General features: G+C 40.5%; 1 protein-coding gene across 2 annotated transcripts; it reads left to right on the top strand.

Annotated features, from left to right (window-relative positions):
• The first annotated feature begins 580 nt into the window (after positions 1-580).
• Positions 581-10,958, top strand: mybl1 (MYB proto-oncogene like 1). Of its 2 annotated transcripts, XM_008396248.3 has the most exons (16): positions 581-1,078; positions 2,432-2,540; positions 3,897-3,968; positions 4,137-4,229; positions 5,059-5,279; positions 5,358-5,556; positions 5,636-5,710; positions 6,002-6,112; positions 7,399-7,626; positions 7,707-8,072; positions 8,170-8,309; positions 8,395-8,509; positions 8,594-8,686; positions 8,804-8,902; positions 9,067-9,258; positions 9,831-10,958. In XM_008396248.3, the coding sequence occupies exons 1-16, from the start codon at positions 1,056-1,058 to the stop codon at positions 9,954-9,956; spliced, it is 2,262 nt and encodes a 753-aa protein (XP_008394470.1). In that variant the 5' UTR covers positions 581-1,055; the 3' UTR covers positions 9,957-10,958. The 2 variants fall into 2 exon arrangements, with proteins under 2 accessions (XP_008394470.1, XP_081457707.1); XM_081601581.1 differs by lacking the exon at positions 6,002-6,112.
• The last annotated feature ends 359 nt before the right edge of the window (positions 10,959-11,317 follow it).

Genomic DNA, 11,317 nt, shown 5'->3' with positions numbered 1-11,317 from the left:
CTGACATTTTGCACTGTTTTACACAAAATGAATACATTAGCTTTTAAGCATTAGAAAATTGATCCCTGAATTCCAGAAGTAAATTTTTTTTATTAACTCAGAATTTTAGTCAGACTAGCGTAGATCTTTACCTAAAGTATGCATGATCAATGCATCGCATATTTTGTTTAGAATTTAGGGTTAATTGTATTTTTAAATATGTGGGTTTTTTTTTTATTGGTGAATCAGTATAAGGAATCAATTCAAAAGTTTCCCTTTTAGAGATCAGTTGCTGAAGTAAATGGTCTTTTCAATGATATTATAATTTACAGAAATGGATCAACCGTAGTAAAAACTTGCTGCTAGAAACCCTTGCCCTGACAAACATCCTCTTCCCTGAAAAGGGCCCCTGCCCACCCCACTTTGAGCCCCCACACTCTTAATGAAAAGGTCCATTCTGCTGTAGAAGTTGACAGTACAGTGGTCTAATTGAATACCCGCCTCTTCAAATCCTCAACCAATGAAAGAAAAGCCTGTGGAGGATCCAGCCAATGAGCGATGAGCACTTCCACAACGGTGACCTGTTAGTTTACAGCGCTCGGCCACTTTGTCCAATCAGCGGTGAGGCCGCCTGCACAGAGGGCTGGGCGCGAGAATCGGCGGGATGGACAAAAATTATAGCGCTACACAGAGGTACAGACGGAGGAGAGACTCTGCTAGAAACATCTCTGAGTGAGAGCGAGGAAAGCCCTGTTAGGTCCTCCGTCTGCAGACTAGCTCTTTACGTTGCGACGTCGCATTATAAGCGACAAGAACCAGAAGAAAATAGAGTGACGCATTTTTCATAGCAACGATGTTATCGAAGGTGAACAGCGCTTTTTGCTACCCTGCAAATTTGATGTAACATTGCCTCCAGTTAGCTCGCTGGCTAGCCATACTCTACCAACTGAATGCAACAACCTCTCGCTGATGACTGAAAGTGGTTTCTATGGATAGACAGTTATTACTGCGGGGTTTGAGAGCGTTGCCAAACACAGGTTTGTCTTTGAAGAGGTTCAACCGTCCCACCCGCTGTCATGGACAACGCGAAAACACGCAGGTAGGTGCCATCAGTCTCCATAGTAGAGTCATGTCACTGTTTGGTTCGCCTGCCATCTGCCGTAGATAGGTTTTGTGTCATTGTCCTGTAAGAGAGGGCTTCAACTTATTATGGTGCACCTGCACATAGAAGGTCTAGGGTGCAATAAATAGGTAGTAAACATCACTAGCTATACTTTGCAATAAATACGTAAGTTATAGAAAACATACATTTACAAGCAGAAATAGATACAAATCTTATATTCTGGTTGAATGTAGATAAAATAGCCGCCCCAAAGAAAATAAGCATTACATAATTGCAGACCCCCCCCCCATAATTATATAAATACACCTGTAAGGAAGGACCTTCTTTTGGCCTAGCGTCATAAAATGGCTATTGTTAAAGAGCACTAGTAATAGTTGTGTAATAACCTATTTGTCGCAAAGGCATATTTTAAGTACACTTTTTATAGTAATTTATAAATGCTTACCATTTGCCATATGTTGTATGATGTTGTAATTAGTCAAAAGTCAGTCCAGCCCTTAAGCACACAATAAGGTTTTCTACCAACTCAGAAAATCTTTAACCTTGTGTTGTGTTGAAGACACGAACCTTCTGAATAATGCCATGAATTCATACTGTATTTCTGTAGAACCTTTTATACGATACATTAAAAATAAAAATACAAGTTATTAACCTGCAATTAATGCTGATAGAAAAAATAAATATATAGTGAATAATTCCACATAAATGAATAAGATAGTCAAACAAGAGTGCAAAGCAGTACAGGCCGAAAAATGGCTAAAATGCTAAAATTCCTGCGAGTTATGTTAAAATGAATAAATGCATAATCAAATTAAAAGTATTTTTAAACTCAAAACAAAAGGAATAATCTATTCTAAAATTTGACTAATAATGAAATCTCCCTATTAGAGACTCTGAAAATTTAGCAATTTGAAAACTCACTGCCAATATAAGCTCTCTAGCATTTGGCCTGCTGTCATTCCAGCTAACATGCTAATATTAATCGTAACAGTTTGTCACTTGGAGAAAAAAAAAGTTATGAGAAAGGTCAAACTAGACTTGTATTTACTTGTACACAACATCTGTGGTTATTTCAACAATAAATGAAGGCATGTTGAAAGTAACAACTGGATTTGTTTGTAAATTCAAATATTCAATATAGTTAAAGCCAAAACATAAACTAGATAAATAAAAATATTCCATCTGTTTTGGATTTAGAACTTGGGAGCCAACAAGAAAAGCAAAAAGTGGTACTAATCAGGAGAGGTTATATGGGATTATATGGGATTTTTATGTCATTTTCATTTCTGGGGTCTTTGTATTACAATCTTCCTGTTTTTATTATTGCAGTATTTCTAGCCTTGATGAGGATGAAGAGCTCCACTCCACAGACCCAGAGAGTAAAGAGAAGAGCAAAGACAAGAAGCTGCTGTGTAAAGTGAAATGGTCCCGAGATGAGGTAAGAGCGTGATGGTCGTTAGCATGTAGGGTGTGGCCTGAGAAGAGACTGAAACTGACTTCTTAATGTTTGCATAGTGACCTGTTGCAAATTGTAGCATGCTTAAAAAGTGGAGTTGGTGTTTGTCTGCTGATTTTTGCATGTTTCTGGTCATCTAACAGATTTTAAATATGGGCAAAAATAATAAGAGTAGATATCATATGGAGTTTTGAAATCAAAACCAACCTGACTGTGTGGAAAAAGTAATTACCCTTTTGTTAAATAATTAATGAACTGTTAGTAAACAAATTTGCTGATTTCAGGCCCAGTTACTGCCTGACCCATCTGATCAAGATATATGGCCTCTCTGGCCACATGAAGTAATATATAAGATTGTAAAAAGCTCCAGCTAAAGGCTTAAGAACAGATGAGAGACAAAGTCTTTGGCATCTATCAGGGTACCAAAGTAATCTCTATATAGGTCTGAGTCTCCAGCAAACCACAGAGAGACGTTTTCCACAGATGCGCAAATATTGGAACAGCACTGAACCTTTCCAGGAGTGGCTCATCCAGGATGTCGTAAAATAATCCAGAACAACATATAAAGCTCCGCAGATCTCACTTGCTACAGTTATGGTCAATGTATGTTATTCAGCTATAAGAAAGAGATAAAATGGGCAAAAATGGCATCCAGATGCTGTGATGTAACCTTGGACCAACCATTCAACACTAAAAACCATTCGCCATCATTGAAATAAAACAGTTCTGCAAAGAAACATGGGATCAAATCCCTACAGTGTTCTAAGAGTTTTGTTTAGCAATTGCTTTTTCACGTGGGAACAGGCAGATTGGTTTGAATAGCTTTTTGTTCCCTAAATGAACAAAATCAATTGCCATTTTTTTGTTTTTATTTAATGAAATTATCTCAGGGTGTATTCACACTATTAAAGTTTGTTTGGTCCAGACCTAAAGAGGACTTTATTCTTTTTTTATTTGGGTCGTTTGATTTCATATTGAGCTTTTTTGCAAGCGGACAATGATTTTTAAGTAAAACCAAGCGGGTAACGATCTTTGCTTCTATTGGTGGCATGTGGCAGAGCACAAACCCAGACAGAAAACAAACATGCTAAACTTGTACTATATTGTATTCGCACCTGAACAAAAGGTCTGGACCAATGGGAAAATAAACTCTGGTTCTTTTAAAGCGGACAAAAAGTGGCAGGTCTGAATACATGCTCTGTCTAATATTAACTTCTTTTTTTTTTTAAGAATCTAAAACATTGAAGTGAAAGAGGGAAAAAAGTCAAAAGAAAACTAAGAGAGGCAAAAACATATTGAGTATTTAATTTTTTTTTTCTTTCTTCTAATTTTTTTAAGGATGAAAAACTTAAAAAACTTGTGGAGCAGCATGGAACCGAATCCTGGAAATCGATAGCTACCTTCTTTCCAGTAAGTGTTATCACAAAACAACATTTTATTCACTCTTTGCCTGCCAAAGTTGTTTACCAATTGCATTAGGACACTCGTGTGGCTGGGAAGTCCCAGTGAGTTGCAGTTTTCAGGGCCACAGTTTAGCAGCTGGTTCAGGTTTTGAACTTTCTGTGTCTGCTGCCACAGGGGAGGACAGATGGTCAGTGTCAGCACCGCTGGCAGAAGGTCCTCAACCCAGCGCTGGTAAAAGGACCCTGGACAAAAGAAGAGGATCAAAAGGTAAGTAGAGCTGGGAGTTGCTGAAGATTATATGGGAGAAATAGGAAGGGTGTGAAAGAACACGGCACAAACACAAATACCACCATGTGCAAACTGTTATTTACCTTCAGGCTAATTACGCTCTGCACACATTAAACAGTTCCCAGAAATTATTGCAACAAACAATAATATAATTGTGTTGAGTCTATTTTCAAGTAATATCATCTTAAAGGCATAATAACTTAAGTACACCCTCTCAAAGACGAATAAACTTAGTGGAACTGGAAGACGTTTTAAGTGTCCAAAATAAAGCACAGCAACCAAAAACAATAAATATAAAGGAAATAAGAACGGCACACAATCTAAACCATACGTAAAATTGATTATGTAAATGAAACAAAATTGCCCTTAAATAAACATTAATCATCGTCAGAATGGAAATTATCGAGCTCATTTTAATTGATCATGTGATCAATTGATTAATTACTTTTTCCAACAGTCTTAGAACCAAACATTAATGCAGGTCAATCACATAAAGCCCCTTTGAAATCAGTACTTGTGTCGTCCGGTGCTTTCTTGCTTTATCACCTTCTTGTATCACTTTGCAAATCATTGTTGCTAAAAATAACCATGAATCACGCCTGACTGAATCCAAACATTACAAACCAGCTACATCTAATCAGAGCTGTTGCTTAAACTTGACCTGCCAGCTGTGACATCACAGCATTGCTTAGTTCTGCCAGAACAGCCGCATGAGGATTCTGCTGTTTAGCAATGCATAGTCTCTTTGCATTTTCTGTATTTTTCTATAAAATGTCTCCATGTTTCCTGTTTTGGGGTGTTTGTGCAGGTGATCGACCTGGTCCACAAGTACGGCCCAAAGCGCTGGTCAGTGATCGCAAAGCACCTGCAAGGGAGGATTGGAAAACAGTGCCGCGAGCGTTGGCACAACCACCTGAACCCGGAGGTGAAGAAGTCGTCGTGGACGCAGGAGGAGGATCGGATCATCTATGAAGCCCACAAGCGGCTCGGCAACCGCTGGGCGGAGATTTCAAAGCTGCTTCCTGGCCGGTAACGTTGCCTCAAATACGTGTTCCTTCTTCTAGCCGGCGTCCAGATGTTTAATGCCGTCAGTCATTTCCCTCACAGCACAGACAACTCCATCAAGAACCACTGGAATTCCACCATGAGGAGGAAAGTGGAGCACGAGGGCTACCTGCAGGATGGCGGCAAGTCTTTCACCTCCTCCGGAAACGGGAAAAGACGGAACAGCAGATCCTGTCCTCTGACTCCGACCGACCCCCAGCGCTGTGGTCTCAGTCCTCTGCCTGTGACGGCTTCCAGCCAGGTTCATTTCAGCCTCCGCGTCGCAATTCATCTAAAGTCTTTCACTTGAGCTCCTTTCAGCTTGGTGCTGTGTGTTGCAGGTGGGGAGTTTTTCCTACGATCCTGCCAGCGGACACATTATCGACGGCCTTCCTGAAAACTCCAGCTTTGTATCAGTGAGTCTTTGTTTAAGTTAATGCACATAAAAAATTTAACATTTCTCTTTATTTTCTTACCTTGATTGTTACACTTGCTTGTTGTTTGCTAACTTTGGACAAATCAAGCCAATCAAACACTTGACTGTCCCGTTTTTTGTTTTTGTTTTTTTTCCTCATCTAACCCTGAATAATCAATGTTTGTGAATTTGTTATGTTTTGTCCCCTCTCTTTGATTATCTTAACTCTTATAACTCTTTCCCCTTCCTCTCTTCTTGTCGAACTCTCCTCCCTCATGTTCGTACACTGCAGCCATCCTGCCTGGATGATCCTGACAGAGAACAGAGAATTAAGGAGCTTGAGCTGCTGCTTATGTCAGCAGAGAGCGAAGTCCAGCGACACGTGCAGTGCAGAGGTTCACGTGTAAGAACACACTCCGTGTGTGTGTGTTTTAGCAGACTTAGCTAGCATCCTGTGTGGGTTTTTGCAGCTGTCATACGCTGAAGAAAAGCTCATTTTAAAACAATAGTTCAAAATTGAATGAACAATGAAATATAAAACTTGATCATTTTTATATTGTCTGATAAATCACGTCTAGTGGTTTGACATTTCTGAATGAGCTTTTATTTCTGTGTATAGCACAAGATTTGAGCACATTTATGCGTGCCTGTAGTCCTGCTGTATTAAAACATATTCCATCTCATATTTTCCTCTGGATTAGGCTGAAGCTGCGCTTGGTAGTCGCCTCACTACAGTTGCACCCTTGAAGCTGCTCCATCCACCCCTCATCTGTCAAGCACTTGTTTTTAACGCCCCTTTAGTCTCTACTGTCAAAACTGAACCTCCGCGTCTATTTATAGCATTTATGTGCACAAAAGTATTCAAACCCCCTGACTAAAAAGGGATTTTATGTGATAGCCCAACACAAAAGTAGCATAGATTTGTGAAGTGGAATTAATATTTCTTTACACAAAACAATCGTAAAAGTGTGTCATGTATATGATTCCTCTACATGCAATCCAAGAGGAAATATTGCTTTCAGAAATGTAAGACTAACCCTGAACATATCATCCTCGTGGAAGCATGGTGGAGGCAGCATCATGCCATGGGGATGCAGTTGGAGTTTACCGGAGGATTATTGGGTGGAGCTAAATGCAGGACAATCCTGCTGGAAATGTTTGAGACTGGTCCGGACTTCCACCTTCCAGCTGGACAACTCCAGCAACCACTAGGTATTAAAATTGACCCTGTCAAATTCCTAAAAGATCTAAAAGAAAACAAATCTTGGGTCAGATTTCTCTTTCAACAGAATTGGAAGAAACGTTTCAAAAAAAAAAAAACTTGCAATACAGCAGAATGTGGTTCTGAACGGTATTGACACCGGCAGCCTGAATACAAATACATGCCACACTTTTCAGATTTTTGTGTATAAACAATTTAAAACAACTGTAAGTGATTTTTAAAAAATTATTATTATTACACGTTGCATCACATAAAATCTTAATTTAGATTTAAGTTTGTAATTTTACAACATGAAAAATTTCAAGAAAAAGGGAGAAAAAAAAAGTTCAAGTGGTATGAATACTTTTGCAGTACGTTATGTGCATATAATGATTCACGTTTTTGTGATTTAAATCTTTTGCCAGCGCCTTTGTTCTGCAACATGAAATCTTTTTTCATAGCTTTCCCGTTTTTTTCCTGACCCTCAGAGCGTCGAGCCGTTCCCGGCCTGGTCAGACAGTCTGTCTGAAGACTCGATGACCACCAGCAGCAGCCTGGAGGAGCAGGTGGAGAGGGGGCCCTGGAGAGGGCCGGACATCCCAGCGCCACCCCCTCAAGTCTCTCCGAGCAAGTTCCTGACCGCAGAGGCTAGCGCTGTGCTCTCCAGCCTTCAGACCATCCCAGAGTTCGCAGAAACCATGGAGCTGCTCGATTCGGTGAGTTACAAGAGCAACAGCGGAATAGTTATGATCAGATATAATGGATTTATCTACAGAATGTTTCTTCCTCCTGGCAGGAGCCTGGAACCTGGAACAACGTGGCCAGTTTTGACGTGTCGAACGCAGCGACGCCACCCAGGCACAGCCACGCAGACTTCACCAATCTGCTGCAGGAGAGGACAGTTTATGAGCCGGTGGGCTACACCGTCAACAATCACACCGCCATGCCAGGCCACAATGGCCTGTCGTTTGGCTTGGTCGCCATCGCCTCCCAGTCGCCCATCATCAACTCACTGAAACCCGGCAAGGATTCCAGCGGGAGGAAGAAAAGGAGAGACAGAAGACAGCCTCTGTGTGACAGGACTTGCTCTTCGTTCTTGGAAAACATGTCAAACTCTCCCAAGAAGACGCCCACAAAGTTGCACTCATGCGCCACGTCAGCAGTAAGATGTTTGCCTTGCTGCCTTTTTGTCCTCTTACAGTTAATACAGAGATGTTGCTTTAGGCGTTTGTTTTGACTGTCGTGTTTTGTCGCGTCAGTTCTGCAACATATCAGCGACGGAGCTTCTGAACCTGGAGGATCCCGCCTTGACCTCGACTCCCGTGTGCGGTCAGAGATGCCTCCTCAGTACGCCTCTCCTCAAGGAAAACACACCCAAACACCAGAAAGAGAACGATGGGTAAATAAAGTGTGCCGAATACATTTCAAAATGTCATTATTTCAGGACAAAATATAGTGACACTTTTTTTTTTTTTTTTTTTCAGTTCCAGGACCCCTAAATTAGTTAAAAATGCTGCAGTCCAAACCCCAAGAACCCCGACTCCATTTAAAAAAGCTTTGGCCGCCCAGGAAAAAATGCACGGCCCATTGAGGATGGAGGTGAGGCGCTGATCATGAGGCTGATTGTTATTTTTACTCTGCAAGGGCTGTCATTCATATTCTTCTTCTTGCTGCGTTTTGTAGCCGCAGCCTCTGGCGTTCCTAGAAGAGGACATCCTAGAAGTCCTGAAGCAGGAGACAGGAAGAGACATCTTCAACAAAACAGACTTTCATAACGTATGCCACACTGACCTCTTTAGCTGCTTTGTTTGTTATAGAAAATGTTTGATATGGCTGTTTTATGTTCTCCGATAAAGAAAAAGTGACAAATAAATGTTTGACTTGTACATTTAGATGGATGGTCCAGCGAGAAAAGTGCGCAAGTCTCTTGTATTAGACCCCTGGGTTGAAGACAGCCTTGACGTCTTCCAGGAGCAGCTCAACAATGCACAGGTGAGTCAGTCTGACTTCTTCTTTCATCAAGGCTCGACGTTGAGCCTGGTTTGTCTAACATGCAGTATGGAGGACTGTAAGGAAGGCTGAGACTGTTCTCTTTCAAAACCCCCTGAGAGAAACCCTGTTTTCAACAACAGCATTTACCTCTCATCATATTTAAGATTTCAGAAGAAAGTCTGATGGCAAACTCTTCGCTGGTCACCCCGGTCACTGAGGAAGACGAGGGCAGGCAGCCAGCCTCTGAGAAAGACAAGTCCTCGTTAGGAGTCCGTGATCACACCCACTGCTTCTCCAGGCCTGAAGCAAAAAACGGTCTCTCCTCACACAAAGAACCAAAATCATCTCCTGCACAGGTATGTGAAACCAACCTGCCTGCACGATGCAGCTTGCTTTTGAATATTTCCTGCATTTTGTGGCAGACATCTTCCCTTTCCGGCTCTTTATTTGCTGTTCAGCTGTAAATTGCGCTTCTTGTATTAAAGCACATTAATAAAAATCAACTAACCTTAGTAATCTGTGCACTCTGTGGTCTAAACAGTATAATAGTCATTTTTATGGATTTAAACCAATAATATCCGCAGGTTTTACATTTATTTTTGGAATTAAAAGCCATATAGCCACAATCAATAAAAACAGACATGTGCATACAGATGTAGGGTTGTTCTCGCTTTACTAAAATTATAAAAAGTAACCGCTGTACAAGAAAAATCAGTTCTAGCTTCCTTACTATAAGTGATGGCTTTTCAATGTAACGCAGATCGGACTGCCGCAGTATTTATGCAAATGGACAAACATTGAAGGTTCTGGAGAAAAAAAGTGTTCCAGGTTGCATAGTGTGCGTTTTCTGTAAGTTTGTTACAGATCAGCGGAGCATAGAAACCGATTGCCGATGGCCAAACTAACCTCCGGTCCCGCGTCCCTGCAGGTGAGCGACTGGGAAGCAGTGGTTTATGGGAAGACAGAGGACCAGCTCATTATGACAGAACAGGCTCGACAGTATCTGACTCCCTACCCGTCGTCCGGCTCTACCTCAAGGGCTCTCGTCCTTTAAAGCCGTCCCCCACTCCCAAGCAAGCAGCACTACGTCCGTCCAGCACCTGAAACTGTCCACTGAGTCCTGAAGGAGACAATCTAGTGACGCAGATCATCAACACTGCCAAGGCCCTGACTGCCGGTACAGTTTATAACACATTCCTAGGTCACCTAGTCTTTTTTACTTACCTACATCTTTGCCTACAATAGAAACTATACAAATATAGTCTGTACTACTAGCGGTGGCTGCTTCTGAGCGATATATTCTTAATATATAATTTTAAATGCCAGGAAACACATGTCACGATGTATCTCCGTCAGCTTCTTTTGCTAACCTAGTCCGATTGCTGTTATTTGATAAAAATCACGCACATGCCACATCTCTAGCTTTTTTCCGGCTTAACACGAACTTTAAAATCACACTACAGGTTTTTAACAAGACGCCCAACAATAAAATTCCCTTTACTTTAAGCTAAAACAAACAAAATGCAGCTGTGTGTTTTTGTAAATAGCAATCATTTGAGACGCTTAGTCCAAGCTGGTGTGAGGTTTTGAGGAAGAGAATGAGAAGCTGTCAGTCAAAATTGCACTACTGAGAGGAGTTTTGCTGCTGAGAAAGGAGCAGTGTGTTTCTTCAGTTTTATTTTATTTATTTTATTTTATTTTATTTTATTTTATTTTAAAAGGGCAAACTGGATAGCACTTGAGATGGTGTCTGTCTTACAACACAGCGTTTCCGATCCGAGACCACGGAGTCCGTGGAGACATCAGTTGAATGTATTTCATTGCAATGTACATGTGAAAGAACCTCAAACGTGGAAGGGTACCTTTTATTGTTTATCTCTAATTATTTTATTTATTTTCTGACTCTTCTGAGACTTAGATGTTAATATAAATTGGACACCATGAAGTCATGACGTTTTCGCTTTTTTTTTTTTTTTTAAGTTTGCTGACAATAACAGCCTAAAAATCATATTTGCTCTAAGCATGTCACTGTTTAAATAAACAAAACAAAATCCCCTTTGTCAGATGTTTCATTGTGACGGTCAATACTGACACGGTTTCACATCACAAACGTCAAACATTTGGCTGAGAAGGACCGCGTTTTTATGTGAAGGCTGTAGATTCTTATTTATTTAAAGTCTACTAATTTATTTATTTCTTTGAAAAGGAAACCTTTAAGAGAAACTATTGAAGAATTTTATTATCTTTTCTCTTTAAAAAAAAAAAAAAGAAGAAAAAAAACTGAAAGAAAACAGGACCGGGCTGCCATTCAGTTTATTATCACCAAGGTAAAAAACAACATGCACTGCCCCTGACTTTAAGCTTCTATGAAATAATTCGGCAAGATCTTAGAAAATGATCATTTTATAGATGTTT

Source organism: Poecilia reticulata, chromosome 20, assembly GCF_904066995.2.
Source record: "Poecilia reticulata chromosome 20, P_reticulata-male-v2, whole genome shotgun sequence".
Taxonomy (NCBI): Eukaryota; Metazoa; Chordata; class Actinopteri; order Cyprinodontiformes; family Poeciliidae; genus Poecilia; species Poecilia reticulata.
This window is presented reverse-complemented; position numbering and strand designations above follow the sequence as displayed.

Coding starts and splice junctions, on each gene's coding strand:
- mybl1 (XM_008396248.3), top strand. CDS start 1,056: ATGGACAACGCGAAAACACGCAG. Junction 2,541..3,896: donor TGAAATGGTCCCGAGATGAG/GTAAGAGCGTGA, acceptor AATTTTTTTAAG/GATGAAAAACTTAAAAAACT. Junction 3,969..4,136: donor CGATAGCTACCTTCTTTCCA/GTAAGTGTTATC, acceptor CTGCTGCCACAG/GGGAGGACAGATGGTCAGTG.